This window comes from Argentina silus, assembly GCF_951799395.1.
Source record: "Argentina silus genome assembly, chromosome: 13".
Taxonomy (NCBI): Eukaryota; Metazoa; Chordata; class Actinopteri; order Argentiniformes; family Argentinidae; genus Argentina; species Argentina silus.
The window spans coordinates 13811604-13829585 of NC_139667.1; the positions used below are offsets into that span (position 1 = coordinate 13811604).

Here is a 17982-nt window from a genome sequence, read left to right on the forward strand (position 1 = left end):
TTCCTTATTCCACTTCATGCATTGCATTGAGCCCGTCCTCTGATTTCTACCTCTACCAGCCTCCCCTGGGTTATGTTCAGGAGCACATAGGTCTGGGTCAGGGATGTCTCTCTCACCCAGGAAGAACAGAATGATGACTGCTATCCAGAGCAAAATGGTTATACACTGGCAGCAGCAGCCTTCACACTCAAATATCAACACTAGGACAAGGATCAGGCCCAAAGATCCAGATGTGAGGAGGTAGACAGGGATGAAGGGCAGGGCTGGGCAGTCGTCAGCGTACACAGCACCTGGAGGATAAGGAGGAGGTAGAGGAGTTTTGCGAGGATTGTTGCAGCTTTAGGTGGTTTACAATCCAAGCTGGCTTGAATAGTTACCTTGCCTGGGACTTTAGCTTAGCAGGCTAAAATAGTGATGTGGTGCGAAGGACACAAGTTGGAACGCAATCAGTTTTATTAACAGGACATACAATATACAGTGCCCTGTGTAAGTAATGGAACAGTGAAGCATGTGTTCTTCTTTTGGCTCTACACTCCAAAAGTATGGATTACGCAGGGCACTGGATATCAGATACAGTATTAACTTTGCTTACCTACGGCAATGAAGACCACACACACTGCTCCACTGAGGACAAGCAGACATGCTGGGGGGAATAGAACATACAACGTATTATTGATAATAATAATCTATTTAGATTCCTTGTATACATCCACACCTTACACCTTGTCACCCAACATTGTTACAATACACAGTTCAAAATGTTTCACAATGCCTCAGAATGTATGATGTGTAGAGTACACACCTCTGGTACGCCAGCCCATTGTGGGGTGCCCAGATAGACCTAAATATGAGACAGAGAGTCCTGATAAAAAACACCAAATGTGCAGGTAATATGGCGATGTTTTAAAAGCATCAGCTAGAGCACAAGAAGAGTGTGATGCCTACTTAGAAGCATGGTCTTTCTAAAAATGTCAGATGAGAATGGATGATTTTGATTTTGCGAATAACTCCAAAATAGCTATTGTTTGATAATTGCACTGATTTCCTTAACCACCACAATATCATTACTGTTCATTACTGATGCTTTATACTGCACTATAAAGATCAGATGTAAGCTGTATGTTATTTAAATGCAGTGGAAGGGAGAGGATAAGTATAAAGACAGCAAAAATGATCTCCTACCTGCTGTGTCCTAAGTGTTCTGTTTTTGATCAGAGACCAAAGCAAATGCTGAACTCTGTTGAGTCAAGATTGAAGTCACAAAGAGGAAGAGAAATACAGGGTCATTAAACTGAACAAGGTTCATTTATGTTGGCCTTATCATGTAATCTCTTGTATCATTACACCATAAAAAATAAATAAAAATGTAAAAGGCTACACCTTTGAAGCTGCCCCTCCCGCTTGATCATCGTGCCAGCATGAACTCACCTGTTCCCAGCATGCACCTGACCTCCAGTGTCTCCCGGTTCCCCTTCAGGCCCATCTCTGAGGTGCTTGGGTTCGTTCAGGCTTAGCTGTAAACATGCTTTGCTACTATATTTGTTGCTGTAATCAGAGTTGTCTCTAGTTATGATTTTTTGAAGATCACTTATCTAGTTACACAATCCTCAGCATAACAAGTTCATAAGATATGAAAAATACACAATCAAAAGGAATGGAATGCAATGATCTTTTATTGAGTGAATGACGGTTACTGGGGGTTGTTGGATGAGTGTTTTTTGCGTGAACAGCAGCACAGGCCAAGTCTGCTTGCAGCTGTGAGCATCCTCTTGAGGAGGGAACGCTTCTGTGTCTTAGAAGCTCCACTCTCCTTATGGGGAGTCGTCACAGCTGTGAGCACGGTGCTGGGCGCTAGAGAGAGGAGAGAGTTTGTATGAGCTTAACTAGGCCTATAGCTACAGAATAGAATACTTTATTAGTTTGGTTATTATGTCCTTAGTCCATGTGTTCGATACGTGACTTACCTATGCTGTGTCCGTTGTCATGGACAACCTTGATGTCCTCCTGTCCTGGGGCTGGAGGCTGGACACCAGTCTGTTTGCTCTTCTTGGAGCACTACATTAGTTGTTACAGAAGAAGAATCAATGGCAGAACATATCTGTAAATGTAACTCTTAAAACTCCTTTATTCCTACAACAACATTATGCACAGTTTGACTGCTGTTTGGTGTTTGCTGTTTTATAAACTGGTAACATTACATTTCCTATATGGAATGTGGCATTCTTATACATTTGCTGTATATTTCTGTTTTACCTTGCTCTTCAACCTTGAAAGAAATCCGCATTTCCCTTTCTTCTTCTGCCCAGTAGCATCACTCTGAGGCTGTGTGAGTGAGGCTGTAGAGACTGGTCTAGTACTGGATCCCCTTGACAGGGTGTCCATCACCTGGTGGACCATGACCCTGGAGAACAGATTCACTGTCTCATTGTAAATCAGTGAAGAGCTGTTGGACAGCAGGCTCTTGGGGCTGGAGACTCTGGTCGGGGCTTCGCTGTTGGAGGCTTCTTCCTCCATGCTCCATGATGAGGGAGGGACTATCAAGGGAAGAAGCAAACGCTTCACCGACTCCTCCGCAAAGATATAGACCACCTCAGAGCACAACATCGCATGCTTGTCTGTCCGGGTCAGTTTGGACAGAACACTGTCCGACACACTCTTCCCAACAACCACTGAAAGACTGCTGTGCAGAGACATCAGCCCCTGGAGTTTGTCGACAAGGGCGTTGGTCAGGGTGCGGATCTTCCCCTGGGACAGCAGCTCCTCCAGTCTGCTGAGGTTGGCGTTGGGAGAGGTGACCTCTTGGAGAATCGCCGGGTCCATGTGGTCCATCATTATGCTCACCACATCGACCATCAGCTGTTTGGGAATGAATCCTGAATCCTCCGGAACAGTCTCATCGGAGCTGTCATTGATGGTTGTGCTTCTAAGTATGGGGAAACTACATTCTACTGGAAGCTCAGTGGGAGATGGAGTTCCAGGGAGAGTCAAAGACACATAATCAAACATGGACTTTGACATTGACCTTGAGTTTTTGGTAGAGGTTGTGGACTGAGAGGAGGCGGCCCTGAGTGGCTCTGTAGCTGCCAGCTCCTCCTCACCACCCTGACACGAAGCTCCATCCCTTAGCTTCCATCCCTTAGCGAGACTACCCTCACTACCCACCATCTCTACTTTCTCTAGCAGAGATCCTACAGCACTGTGCCAATGCCTTAGCTCGACTGAGGTCTCCATTTCCTCTGACCTTGCCACCATGTCACCTTGAATGGCGACCAAGACCTGGCTAATGCTGTCTCTAGCCTTAGCCATGGATGCACTTTGCTCAGCAGCTTGCTTCTCTCTCTGAGTAAAGAACTCCCTCAGTTTCCTCTGTAGATCTCTATAGATGGTCTGTGCTGTAGACCACAGTCTCACTTCTGACACTTCATCAGCACTGAACCTACTAGCCAGTGACACCTCAGAGGCTTCGGAACCTCCCACACTTCCCCTGAGGAGCACAGAAAATGTAGGCAGCACACTGGGACTGGGTGAGGACTCCTCGCCCTGGAACAGGCTCTTAACGCCGTTCACAAATGTGCCGACAAGGTCTAATGCTGAAGAGTCAGCACTGACAGGTGGCATAGAGGAGGTGGTGTCCTGCACTGATTCCATGAGAACGTCTCTCACGTTCTCAGTGGCCTGCCTCTGAAAGTTCTCATTTGACAGTCCACTAACAACTGCCATGGGAGACACACATAAACTCTGTGCTGATGGTGGTGAGGAGACAGAGTACTCCTTTAACCATGCCAATACTTCCTCCACAAAGTCACAGGCAGCGAGGGACTCATCAGATGCCCTCATTTCAGCTGAGTCTGTCTGCTCGTCCTGTGTCTTATAAAAGACCAGAATCTCGCTCAGAACCTCTTTGGTGCTGTGGTCGAGTTCAAGCTGGCTCACCCCAGAGCCTCGGAGAGCCACCATTGGTCGAGAGCTTTCACTCTGACCTCTACGCAGCGGTACTACATCTGTCGAGACAGTTGTTGACAGCAGAGGCTCACTCTGGCAAGACTCCCGTGACACTTGTTTCAGAGCAGGTCCACGGATAGATCTCGCATGGTCTGAGGGCAGTTTGCTCTTGAGCCGTGCATAAAACGCTCCCAGCCTTCTCTGAAGCCTCTGAACTAGATTCAGGGCAACAGGCAGAGATGTGTTCTTCGAGACATCAGGCTCAGCTGAGTGAGTGATAGACCGCATGTCTACCACAAACTCGTCAATAATACTAGAGGCCTCCGTATCTATATCTATGCAGCTGGGTAGACTGCATGGGACTGATATACTGATGGCAGACTTCAGCAGCCACTCACTAACAGCCTTGGTGGCCTCACACCTAGTATCCTCATTAGACAGTCTGTCTAAGCTAGAACGGCTGACCAGGGGAAAAACATCCTCTAAATCCTCTAGATACATGTCATCATGGAGGGAGGGGGATTTTGTTGTTGTATAATCCTCCAGTCCAGAAATGATGCCTTCCACAAACATACCAGCCGCTAGGGACTCAATAGAGGACTTCGTCCCGACAGAGAATGAGGACTCTATCCTCGCCACTTCAGTTCTGAATGTGGCTGCAAGTTCACCAAGGACTTCCTTGGTGACAGGGTCATAGCTGCTGGCCTGAGAGACTCTCCCGGACCTCAGGGATGTGGAGCTCTGACTACCAGGACTATGAATGGAGGCAAGTTCCTCATCACTGATGTCTAGCAATTCCAGAGTTGGTTCCGCTCCATCAGATGAAGCTGAGGCCTTCCCACTTGTGACCAACTCTCTCGTGAATAACCCAGCCAATTTCCTCTGCATATTTACAAACATCTTACGGGTAGCAGAGAAGACCTTATTATCATTTGCAATAGACGCATCTAAATCGGTGGTCTGAATTATGTCTTGAACATCAGACACAAAGGCGTCAATGACGTGGGACGCCTTTGAGTCTACATCACTAGGAGTGGGGGAGGTGGTCATTGCGGCGGCCATGTTGGCCTGGCCAGTGACATCACTAGAGGAGGGTGAACAACAGTCGATATTCCTCCACAGAATCGCACCCACGGCCTTGGTGGCTTTGGAATGAAACTCCTCACTAGTAATAACACCAAGGTGTTGTCCCACAACGCCAGAGGAGGACACACGTCTGTGCTCTGCTCTAGCAGAGGACCCCTCCTGATCAGAATGACAAGAGCTGATCGTCTTGATTTTCTCAGCCAATTGTCTGAGCATGTAAGCCGCTCCCTGCATGCCCCCCTGATCATCTGTGCTACATGACTCCACCGTCTCCACGATAGCAGTCATCACGTTGGCCGTCATCGGCCCGAGGTCCGCCTTAGAGGTCGTGACCTTGACCTTTGGTACCAATTCTCCGGTGATCCCAAACTCCTGGAGCTTGGTGGACACCACGTGCATCATCTTCTTAGCCGCGTCCATGGAGCTGTCCCTATCGCAGGCTATCGGGGTGGACTTACCTGAGCTTGATAGTGATATTATCAAGGAGACGTCAGAGTTCACCTGCTTTAGTACGTCTCTAACCACAGCTCTGGTCCAGTCAGATGAGCTAGAGGAGCTGGAGCCCAGTGATTGGAGGATGGTGTCCTCAGTGATCCCAAAGAGGACTCGGAGTGGGTCATCCAGGGGGGGCGCTCCTCCGTAGGCACGCTGCAGCGAGGTCTGGGAACTTCAAAACAAACACAAATATTCCATTCAGTTCAATTGAATACAACTTTATCAATCCCTGAGGGGCATAAGAGTTATCACATTGATCGCTCACATCTGAGGAATTGTTATCTTACAGCATGTTGTAAATTCTTCTGCTTATTGATGGTATTATGTCTATTTATCTATGGTCAAAACTTTTAATCACAAAAGAATAATTGTAAAATCAGCAGTTGATAAAGTCTGTAACACTTTTCTGTGGAACAAACATTAAGGGTTACTTTTAATTGATTTAAGTGATTTGTTATGTTATGGTCATAATTGTAATTATTTCAAGGCGTGGCTGTGATCATAACATACCTCCCTGAGGAAAACCCTGGAGTTGGCATGTGGGCCTCGCTGGCCGGCTTCCTCAGTTCCTCTGTTGATTCCTGCTCCCATTCAGTGGCTGAGGGGTTGGGGGTCTTCACCCGCTGGCTGCAGGTGGACTTGGCTTTGCTGCGCCTCTTAGAGAGCTCCTTCTTCTCGTCCAGAGATGAGATGGAGAAGAGTGTTGATCCACTCTGAGAGGCTGCAGCATCCCTGGCCTCATTCAGCTCTATGACCCGCTGTAGAGTCGGGAGGAGAACCTCGGTGGCTGTGTTGGCGATCAGTTTCACCAACTTCCGGCACATTACATCAAACTTCGCCTTGTTCACCTGTGTTCATTCAAAAGAGAGTGAAGAATTAATTTGTGAGGCTGTGATGTGAGGTGAGGTGTTTAGATTCACTGTTTAACTAACAGACATTCAACACAAACAATGACTGGTATGCCTGGTTAGTATGAAGTCAAACAATAACACATCAAATGTTGACAGGTAAACTCACAGGGTCTCTCATGCCGTCATGGATCACCCTCCACTGCCTGATAGAGAAACAAGTGAACATTACAAGTTGTTTGGTCTTCGCTCACACTTCTTGTACTGTTTATGCACAGGATGTGCTATTGAAACATTGGGAGCATAGATACAGTAGAGAACATAATACTTACTTATCAGTGAGACCTTTCAGAAAGTTGATCAGGATGGGGAAGCAGTCCTGATCGATCTTGGTATTTGAGAGGGCACCAACCCTCCTCAGACCTTCCTCCGCCAGCAGCTTGATCACTGCTGCTCTGTCCTCATACTTGTCCTTCACTCCAGATGAGGAGGACGCCACAGAAGGAGCTAAAAGAACCAAACAGAGAGAAACCAGGGGTTTTATTGGCACCTATGAAATATAGTCTGGAGTACATAGAGACAATCAATGGTTGTGTTACAATATTCCCACTAACATACCACTATGGAGGCATTTCCAGGCCATGCATTCAAAATGATATGCTAGTATGTGGATATTGGAATGATGTATCATTGCCTATGATTGGATGTTTAATGAAATAAAAGAGATTTTTTCTTTCTCAAAGTCTTCAAATAATCAATCTGGACTCTACAGGGAGCAGTCATGTAACAACAGAAAACCCTCTGACCTGCATCAGTGTTGCTGCTCTTCTCAGCCGAGGCCCTCTTACCACTATTCCTCTTGACCTGCAACACAACAGAGTTCAGATCTCACATTATAGTCAGGACACACAATCTAATATAAGAGTTAAATCACATGATCTGACCCAACCGCAGAGGTTAAGTGTTACAAGGATGCAGGAAGGGGTCAGTTTTAGTAATCGTACCGTGCCCCTCTTTTCCTTCCTCTCCTTCTTTGGCAAAGCCACTGGCTTCTCCTTCACCTCCTCCACCCCTTTCTCTTGGGGTCCATCCTTCAATCCCTGAATGACATGATGATTTAAATTGAAGTACTTCTACATAGATAGGTTACAAGATGTTAAGGTAAGTTTCCTCTTTATCAGTCCATGTTAGTAAAAGTAGATTATTTCATCATCATATCTCACCATCAAAATGAATTATGAATTTTTCTATCGAAAAAGCGGCAAAATGCACCCAGGATAATAATAAGCCTATATTCAGCATATAGGCCAACTATGGCTGTTGAAGATGCTATACTATACTGCCCTTCTTGACAGTGCTATAAACAGTAGGCTATTGCTCGACGGAGCTATTATACAGTACTATACTGCTCTTAACAGTGCTTTCAAATATATGTCAAGTCCCTTACCTTTTCTTCATCCATATTCCCTCTAGTTTCCTCGTCCTTGTTTTCAGCGGTGAGATGAGATGTCCTCCAAGTTGTGTCCAAGTTGTGATTAATGACGAGAGGCACCGTGGCTTTTATAGTGGCCTACTATATTACGTCATGGTACATTACGCGTGACGTCATAGGCGTTTTGAAACACTGTATTTCTGTACTACTTGGGGCACAAGAGGACTCGTTATAAAATTGTCCAACAACTCCTGTCGCGTCAGTACAAACATCTACAACAATTGGATTATATGTTAAAAATGCATATTTAACAATGTCCATAACCAAACACACAGGTTAAGAAAAAAAGTGCCCAGTAAACATGTTCTCCCCCACGAAAGATGTCGCCTCGTGCCATGACTGAAAACTTAATGGAATGTAGAGTGCTTATTTAATTAATTATCAGTCTGGCTTCTTACAGCTTTGCGTTTATTTGAAGTCCAGGGAAAAAAGTTACCAGAGCTTTCAATGCTTTGGCCTATTTGATTAATTTACAAGGATTTGACAGTATTATTTGAAAAGAGTAAATAGGCCAAAAAGTTGCGGTCTGGGGTGCGCTTTCCTCTTTGCACCGTATTATTACGTTTTTAATGATATCACATCAATCGCACCATCACGAGAGGAATCAATTTAACCTCGAAACTTCTAACAATCTCTATAACAAGACGCATCATTCACCCAAGTTTTGTCAAATTGGGCCAAACAGTGTAGTTTTGTAAATGCTGCCTCCGTATGGCAAGACGCATCATTCGTCAAAATTGTCGCAGTGCTCTTGGAGATAAAGCGTGTGACAAACGAACGGACAGAATTTTGTGGCATACGAACAGACAGAGACCGATCCATAGTCCCCTCCCCGATTTCATGGTGGAGGACAAGAAATTAAAATAGAAAAAATAAACAAAAAACTTATACAAACGTCACAGAGGTTGAGTTATACACATATCTGTTTTATGTTTCATATCTGGTTTATTTACATTTACATTTTTTACATTTAGCTGACGCTTTTATCCAAAGCGACTTACAACAAGTACATTTGTCAAAAGTAAGTGAATCATCTATACATCAGTCATCATAAGAAAAAATCTATGCTAGGACCAGGGGCCATTGGCAGTCACAATGCTATTATTTTTAAATGTATTATTATTTACAGTAGAGGAACTGTACAGAGTGGAGGAACTGTACAAGAACTGTGAAGAGGTCTTTAGCGTCTCCTGCGTCTTCTAGACACTACCAAATGCTGGCCTTCATCCTCACCACACATACATATACACTTACAACAGACCATGCAGCCAAACCCTAACAGTGCTACACCAACCCCAATGTCCCAGAGAAGGGAGGTAGAGAATGCAAACAGGTAGAGGGTTTTGTTGCAGAAGGTTGGATCAGTGAGGGTCTGGTCAGAGGTCCCGTTGGTTGGGGTCTGAATATAGTTGGGTGGATACACAGAGTAGATGAGATAATGACCTGGAGACAAAACAGAGGGGAATTACGTATGTAGGTATGCAATTGTATGTACAATCACATACACATCCTGTAAAATGACCATTGGATTAAGACACACGCCATGCCAGATTATTGGCTGAATACAGTGACATGTTCCTGCTCAAATACATTAGGAATATGTTTTTCATTCCTTACATCATTCCTTTGGTCTTTGCTTTGATCATAATTTCAATAAGTAAGCATTGTATTGCACTGTTTACATCTTGTATCCTGTGTATATGACAAATAAACTCTGATTTGAATACTGACCAGTTCTGGAGTGGTGAAAGCAACAGGATGAAAAAAAAAGAAGAAATTTCTACTGTTCAGATCATTGATGACCTCCAGGAGGGAAGGGATGAAGGAAGGAAGGAAGGAAGGAAGGAAGGAAGGAAGGAGGGAAGGATTCTAGAGGTATTCAAATAAGGACACATTATCCTCGGGGCTTCTCTCACCATAGCCGAACCAGCAGAGTAGAATGGTCGTTGCACAGATCGCAGCAGCTGTTGACTTTGACAAGGTGCTTTGGGACCCACATTCTATAAAGCAGACCAGCAACACAATGACCAGGCCCAAAAATCCAAACAGCCCCAGGTAGACAGAGATGAGGGGCTGGACAGGGCATGTATTATTGTACACAAAACCTGGAGATTAGAAGAGGATGAGGAGGAGGAGGTACTGTAGAGGAGATGTGAGAGGATGTTTGTGGCCTGATATGTAACGTACACATGTAAAATATTGATTTTGAAAAGTGGACTCTGCTTACCTATGAAGATGTAGGCCACACATACTGCTGTGAGGGGAAGTAGACTTACTGGGGGAACAGAACACAAAACGGATCAGGCGTGTTTGATACCATTCCTAATTCCATTCCATGGAAAAAATCCATTACGATGAGCCCGTCCTCCGATTTCTACCTCCATCAGCCTCCCTTGGTATACATCCACACCTTACACCTTGTTACCCAACATTGCTACAATACACAGTTCAATATGTTTCACAGTGCCTCAGAATGTATGATGTGTAGAGTACACACCTCTGGTACAACAGCCCATTGTGAGGCGCCCAGATAGACCTGAATATGAGACAGAGACACATGACAAAAATAGTTCAAGATACATTTCAGATGTAACAGTGTGACTGAGGTGAGGTTTGGAATATGCCCCGTCTGCCAGTTACACAGGTATTCACTGTACTAAAGGGCTGCTTGTGATTAGTCTGCCTTTCAGTTTCATTCAGGGGATTAGGGGATGGTAATGCACCAATTATGTTGGATGCCAACCACCATAAAACCCCACTGAAGAAGGAAAAGGAGAAGGAGAAAGAAAAAGATTAAGGAGAAATAGGAAGAAGAAATTCTAATCAATACAATGTTACAGACTTTAACATATAGCTTACAAGTCTAGAACGGAGAATACATGGGCTTAAGTAGCACACATAAATATATTCGTCACATCTATAAAGATAATAATACATACTTATTTATAGGCATGACACAAACGATGGACGCAACAACTTTTGCCTTTCCCATGCGCTCTCCTTGATTTACGAACCGTATTATTGTCATTGATGGTACAAAATTACTGTGAAGTCTGAGGACCTCCCCACACAGATGCGTACAGTCTATACGTTTCTCCTCCATACACATGTACAGGAGTCTTAAAAGTTATCGGTTTGGCAAAACCATAGCTGTGTTCCAAAATGCGTTGTTGCACTCTATCTAGAGCGTATACCGTACTTGATATACGCCCTAGATAATAACAAGAGTGTGATGCTTAGTTAGAGGCATATCTTTCTCAATGTCAGATTGCAAAATGGCTCTTCTGAGAATTATAGCTACTGATTTTATAAGATCATTAGTGTCCATTGCTGATCCTTTATACAGATATGTGATTAAAATGCATTAGATGAAGTTACAATAAATAATACTTATACAGAGAGTACGTATGATCTCCTACCTGCTGTCTCCTTGGTGTTCTCTTTAGAAGTCAGAGACAAATGATGAAGTCGAGATGGACTTAATAGACTACTGAAAATAGTGATATTTGAACCGGCTCTTTTTGGTGAACGTTAGAAATCGAGTCGCGAATCTGAAGAGATCAGAAATGCTAATCACTAACTGAAAAATCGATCGGTTTCGTTTTCAACAAAGTCGAGCTGGAGCTATGGCTCCTCCCGATAGCAATTTTGTTATGTCCTTGCCAGAGGTGGAAAGAGTACTGAAATATTCTACTCAAGTACTGTTACGTCAGTGAAATAGTGATATACTCAAGTAAAAGTTATAGTCTAGGAAAATACGCTACTAATACTAATACTATAAAAAGCAAAACAAAGTAGCAAAAAGGCCGTGGCTACAGATACGGACGCATATTGGAGTTACTTCACTGTTCATGAAGTGTGGAAATGTGCACTCCCCCACATAGATTGAAAAGGAATGGACTGCTGTAAGAGTGTAAGAGATGTGCTGGAAACCACTTCTAGCCCATGCTTATACCAATCATAAGAAAATAAGCAGCAACCAGTATTTCTTTTATGGATTCATTCAATTCTGGGCATACAATATATTACATTGATTGAGGTTAGTTGTAGACTTTACATTTCTTCTGCAGGCTAAAAATCTAACTCATTACTGTAAAATTCATCACTGTTGCTACGATTATCATTATGTATTTCAACATATATCACTCCACTAAATACGTATTCACTGTTCTGATGTATTGGTAAGTAACCACATCAGACAAGTGTGCGTGTGCGGAGTACAGTGGATAATACAGAAGACACACAATATGAATTTCAATGTCCATCACTCTATTGAATGCTCAATGTCATTATTGTCACATCATTCATAAGTAACTAAATCTGAGAACTTGTGCGTGTCTGTGAGGGAGAGGAAGGAGGGGGTCCAGTGCTCTGTCTCTTTGCTGTTCCAGCTGATGTCATACAGTAGTGGTACATTTGTCCCTCTGGTTGGCTGTCAGAGCTGTCATTCAACCAGAGAGTTCGCCTAGATGCTGGACTACTGCAGACGCCACCTTCTTGTAGGCTTCAGCCTGAAACACATAAGCACACACACACACACACACACACACACACACACACACACACACACACACACACACACACACACACACACACACACACACACACACACACTTAACCAAATGTTATCTTGGCTATTATCCAATAGAGGTTTAAACGTCGAGCACTAAGTTTAGTCAAATCAAATCAAAATCTAATCAAAATGTATTTATCATATACATAGTACAGCCGTAGATGATGCAATGAAATGCTTAGGGCAAGCTAGCTCCTCAATAAAGCAGCAATAAACAATCAAACAATCAACAATGCAATGCAATATAACAATGATAAAAACAACAACATACGGTGGAATAGTGTTTAGCAGCAGATCACAACAACAATATTTGGCAGTAGCAATAGTAGTATGAATAGTGTGCATGTGCGTGTGTGAATGCATGTGCGTGTGTGTGAGAGAGTGCATATGTGAAAAGGTGTGTGGACGTTGTGTTTATACTAACTTCAGGACTATCAGGAGAGGACACGACCACAGGCTGACCTCTATCTGACGTCTCTCTGATGTTGAGGTGGAGAGGGATGTCACCTGGAGGAGGAGAGGAGAGGAGTGGAGGGAGGAGAGGAAGGGGGAGAGAAGGGTAGACAGAGAACATGTGTTAAAGAATCTTGATGAATCTCCAAAAATGCCATAACAAATGTATCGTAATATGTTTTCATTATAGACATATCAAAGCAATATGATTTAAATTGTAAATAGGTCTCACCCAAAACCTGTACACCCAGAGTATGTGCCAGTTCCCTGGCTCCATCTGCCCCAAAGATGTGAGTCTGGTGGTTACAGTTGGGGCACTGGAACACACTCATGTTCTGGACCAGGCCCAGGACCTGGGAGGTGAGATAGACAGGTAGGTTAAAACCACACACACACACACACACACACACACACACACACACACACACACACACACACACACACACACACACACACACACACACACACACACACACACACACACACACACACACACTGGAGCATCCTCAAGGAACACACACACATACGTACATGTACACACATGCACATGCACACGCGCACGCACGCATGTTTATGGAGTGGTTTTAGGTCACAAGTTCCATTACGTTGCTCTTCATTATACATATGTAGTAACAACAACGCTGCTGTAATGACTATTACGCTGTAATGTACTATTGTTGCAGAGTACATTCTTGAAACACGAGGGGAGGCTGGTGGAGGTAGAAATCGGAGGACGGGCTCATTGTAATGCATGGAATGGAATGAGCAATGGTATCAAACATGTGTAATTCCATTACAATGGGCCCCTCCTCCAATTTCTACCTTCACCAGCCTCCCTTGTTAAACACATATAACCACATCCAAAGGTCTTACAGGTACATGGACCTTCTTGAACATCTCTGCTCCTCTGCGTGCGTCCAGCAGGGCGATGTCCTGTGGCGTGGACACGATGACAGCCCCTGGAACAGGAAGTACACTGGATGTAAACAACAACAACAAAAACAACAACTACAGCTTCATACTGTAAACACACAACCTTACTGGACCTTACTGGTTAGGGTTAAAACCCATTGCTTATTTTACAGGGATATGTGCAAACCCAGGGAGGCTGGTGGAGGTAGGGCACACTGTAATGCATGTAACAGAATAAGAAATGGTATCAAACACACATGTCAAGTGAGTGTGATCTCTCACCTGCTATAGGGATGTTCTGGGTGATAGACAGCTGGACATCTCCTGTCCCAGGGGGCATGTCAATAACCAGGTAGTCCAACTGTCCCCAGTCCACCTGCAGAGACAGGTAAAGAAAGGCATTTCATCTGTCCACTTAATTCACCAGGCAAGTTGACTGACTGAGAACAGATTCTCATTGGTAGCAACAACCTGGAGAACGGTTGCATTGGAGAGGGGATGAATGAGCCAATCCAAGCTGGCAAATGCATGCAACCTGGTCCCACAGGTGTTATGAATGGGTCACATGACATGACTTGTATCCCTCACCTGTCTGAGAAGCTTCTCTATGGCTGACATCACCATCAGACCCCTCCATACGATAGGTGCTACGTCCTCTACCAGGAACCCCATGGACATACTGACAACAGACAGGAGAGGACAGAGACAGGGGGAGAGGAGACAGGAAGAGAGGAGACAGGAAGAGAGGAGACAGGAAGAGAGGAGACAGAGACAGCGACAGCAGGAGAGGACAGAGACAGGAGGAAGGAGACAAGGTTAGGAGATAGGAGGGAGGAGACAAGGATAGGAGACAATAGGGAACAGAACAGTTAATATCTACTCAACTACTTCATTGGGTTCCATTCCTGTCATATCACCATTGTTGATTAAAAACATACTCATACCATGGAATCCCAAAATTCACAAGTGGTATCATTAGGTTGTCTGAAAGAACAAAAAAACAACAAAACTTTAGAATACAATCAATCAATGAATCATTAGTAATCATTGGAAACGAGCTATATCACACAGTCAAGTCACCACTCTACAACATGTCACCCATAGAAATAGAATGAATAGAACTCAATAGAATGAATAGAACTCATTCCATTTCTATCTAGTAGATGTCACCTACTGTCTGACAGCTCTGGGTTTCCCCTCAGGTTCATCAGCTTGGGGACAGAGGGACCATAGATGTCCGCATCCAGGATCCCTACGGTCTTAGTCTGAGTGGACAGGAGACATGAGGAGCTAGTGAGTGGACATGGAGACCAGGGGAGGCTGGCGGAGGTAGAAATCGGAGGACGAGCTCATTATAAGAATAAGGAATCATTGGATGATCCGTTCCATGCATTACAATGAGCCCGTCCTCTGATTTCCATCTCCACCAGCCTCCCATGGAATGGAGACTGAGAGGGAACAAAGATGTGGTGGCGATGATGACAATGTTACTGGATTGACACTTACCGGATCATTAGCAGTGAGTCCAAGGGCCAAGTTCACTGTGGACAAGAGGTCAAACAAAGGTTTTGGAGTCTCATAATCCGATATATTATGAATAACCTAAATCTGTCAAGCCTTTCTGATTTGTCTGTATGAATAGAGTGATAGTTACAACTGATCGAGAAAGCGAGTCTGTTGCTAATCATCTCAATGCTTCACAAATCAGATGCCTAGCGGGCTTAGTAATGCCATCATGTATGTACACTCTTCACAAGAAGCTACACACAGCCTACCTGCAGTGGTCGACTTCCCTACACCCCCCTTCCCAGAGGCGACCACAATCACTTGTTTGACTCCTGCGATGGGCTTCTGTTTGGGCAAGCTGCGAGCCATGTGCTGTTTCTGCCTCTCCTGCAGCTTTTGAGCCCTATCCGCTGCACTCGACGTCTACAGCCACATGCACATGCACAGACACAGACACACAATCAGCAAGTGAGTTTGTCAACACATCGAAATAGATAGCTAATGCATATATATCACGAGACAGAAATCGAGTTTGAGCAACGTTGATGAGTGACAGCTAACTCAAAGGAGAGTGGCACGTTGGCTAGCTGTCAAGAGAGGTGAACCCAACTGACAACCCAATTGTCATCTTTGAGCAAGGGATATCTGATGAGATCGTACTACCCACCTTGCAGCGTATGAAATGTGTACAGCATAAAGGAGCATGTTGTGTATCTCTTCCTATCCGTAATGAACTGGTCGTGTTTATGTTGGCAGTTGTTAACTTAAATAAACGTGACAGTTTACTGTAGCAACAGTGCGCCATGTTGCATTCCCCTGCTGTGTTTTGTTGTTGTGCTCACACTTCTTGCAAGTCAAGCATGCGCATGGTGCGCAGCAAGTCGTGTAATAAACTGCTTTCGGCCGTTATTCCCCTCGAAAATAGTTTACCACATCCATATCGCTTGGAATAAAACAATACTGAGATTTTGTTCGCAGCAGAAAACATTGTAAATCAGCCAGGTGTCGCTGATACTAGTGATCTTGATAAAGTTTATCAGAACTGGCGACGTTTGATTACGTCATGCGTTCTGAAGCCAGCCGGAAATAAGTGTCAAAAGTACAAATTTGGTAGGAGACTTCCACATGTTTATGGACCCATTGCTGTTCTACTTCATTATCCCCATGTTAGAGGAATTCTGTTCTTCTTGTGTGTTTTCCGTGGATTTTATACAGGGAGGCTAGGTAGCTGACAATGACTGAGAAGGCAGCGGGTCCTGCTTCTGCGCTAGCTAGAACAGTTCTTCAACAGTGTCTGCACGCCAGGCTGCAGGTGAAACCTGCTGAAGAGGAGTCCGAGGCAGAGTGGGTGGAGGTAGGCTACTATGATTGATCAGGCTATATTCCGTTTTATTCTATTCTGCTCTGCTCTGTTCTATTACATCACATTCTACTCTACTCTATTCTATTCTGCTCTACTGTACTCTACTCTACCCTATTATAAAAGTGTCATTGTATCAGAGTGCCATAATCATGGGTGTCATCATGTCATGTTGTTTTCAGATTGATCGGGGCATGGTGATCTACATCTGCTTCTTCAAAGGGGCCACAGAGGATATCATCACTAAAATGGGTACTGTTCTCTCATACTCCCCAGACATTGCATTCTATTCCATTAATTTCATTCATTCATTCAAACCATTAATGCATTAATTCAATTCAATTCATGCATTTATTAATTCATTCCATTCATAATTAATTAATCAATTAATTAATAATTAATCCAAAGAATGTGATCTGTGATTCTAGATGTCATTGCGACATTGACGGCTGTGTGAATTAATGGTAGAGCACTGTTGCTGATGTCATCTCTCGCCACTCCCCTCCACAGTGACGACTCTGCTCAACCAAAAGCTGTGTGAGTCTGACTCAGGGAAGTATGTGTCAGTGTTAGATCTACCTGGGAATGTCCTCATCGTACCTCAGGCTACGCTCGGAGGCAAGGCTAAAGGGAAGGCCATGCAGTACCACAATAACATCGGCAAAGAAGAGGGCCTGCAGCTGTATGCTAACTTTGTCTCTCTGTGTGAGAGGGAACTGGCTTCGTCTAGTATGGGTGAAGGGACTGTGTCTGGCACCACGGTCAAACATGGAACGTACGGGAACAGACAGGTTCTGAAGCTTGATACCAATGGACCGTACACACACCTGATGGAGTTTTGACCCTGATCATGCTGATGCTGACTTCTCTTCTTACAGATGTGCAGTGTATTTATTTTACACAATAAAGGGTCCATTGCATTGCATTGTCAAGATGTGTCTGTGTGTCTGTGTTCATAAAGCTGATTCAAACTGTCTATAATATTGACACCTACTTGGTTGTTATAGTAGGTGATAGTGCATACGCTTGGCCTCTTTAGTGCATGTCATTGTTGTTGTTTTCTATCCCAATTCTCCTGAATTGATACATTGTATTGATATTGCATTGATATGTTGTGTTGATTTAGTGTATTCTGTTCATATAATTAAAATTAAAGCATTATTGTAAGCTGTTGTAAGCCTTGACAATTTCATTATATCTAATAAAATGTTGTTTGATAGATTTAACACATTATCAGATATCCTATCGAAAACTTTCGTTTTCATTTTTTTATTCAACAGAAAACCACATGATACTGTTGAGATAAATAGGATTG

At 43.9% G+C, this 17982-nt stretch overlaps 4 protein-coding genes across 4 annotated transcripts; 1 reads left to right on the forward strand and 3 right to left on the reverse strand.

Moving 5' to 3' along the window:
• Nucleotides 1-912: 912 nt before the first annotated feature.
• LOC310814597 (uncharacterized protein) lies at nt 913-7833 on the reverse strand (the record flags this gene model as incomplete). Its single annotated transcript, XM_083684093.1, has 10 exons — nt 913-916; nt 1429-1545; nt 1695-1851; nt 1965-2055; nt 2254-5695; nt 6034-6371; nt 6541-6577; nt 6704-6878; nt 7178-7235; nt 7819-7833. The coding sequence occupies 10 exons, from the start codon at nt 7831-7833 to the stop codon at nt 913-915; spliced, it is 4434 nt and encodes a 1477-aa protein (XP_083540219.1).
• Nucleotides 7834-8793: 960 nt separating this feature from the next.
• LOC310813999 (transmembrane protein 272-like) lies at nt 8794-11382 on the reverse strand. Its single transcript, XM_083683207.1, has 5 exons — nt 11283-11382; nt 10361-10399; nt 10091-10138; nt 9780-9968; nt 8794-9306 (listed from the first exon to the last, which is right to left on the reverse strand). The coding sequence occupies exons 2-5, from the start codon at nt 10377-10379 to the stop codon at nt 9044-9046; spliced, it is 519 nt and encodes a 172-aa protein (XP_083539333.1). The 5' UTR covers nt 10380-10399; nt 11283-11382; the 3' UTR covers nt 8794-9043.
• Nucleotides 11383-11878: 496 nt separating this feature from the next.
• On the reverse strand, nt 11879-16141 carry nubpl (nucleotide binding protein-like). Its single transcript, XM_083683128.1, has 11 exons — nt 15975-16141; nt 15577-15730; nt 15308-15342; nt 14976-15066; nt 14746-14785; nt 14390-14480; nt 14084-14177; nt 13763-13848; nt 13122-13242; nt 12861-12943; nt 11879-12374 (listed from the first exon to the last, which is right to left on the reverse strand). Exons 1-11 carry the CDS (start codon nt 16110-16112, stop codon nt 12312-12314), a joined length of 996 nt encoding a protein of 331 aa, XP_083539254.1. The 5' UTR covers nt 16113-16141; the 3' UTR covers nt 11879-12311.
• A 279-nt stretch (nt 16142-16420) lies between these two features.
• On the forward strand, nt 16421-17792 carry dtd2 (D-aminoacyl-tRNA deacylase 2). Its single transcript, XM_083683020.1, has 3 exons — nt 16421-16661; nt 16850-16919; nt 17178-17792. Exons 1-3 carry the CDS (start codon nt 16542-16544, stop codon nt 17507-17509), a joined length of 522 nt encoding a protein of 173 aa, XP_083539146.1. The 5' UTR covers nt 16421-16541; the 3' UTR covers nt 17510-17792.
• The last annotated feature ends 190 nt before the right edge of the window (nt 17793-17982 follow it).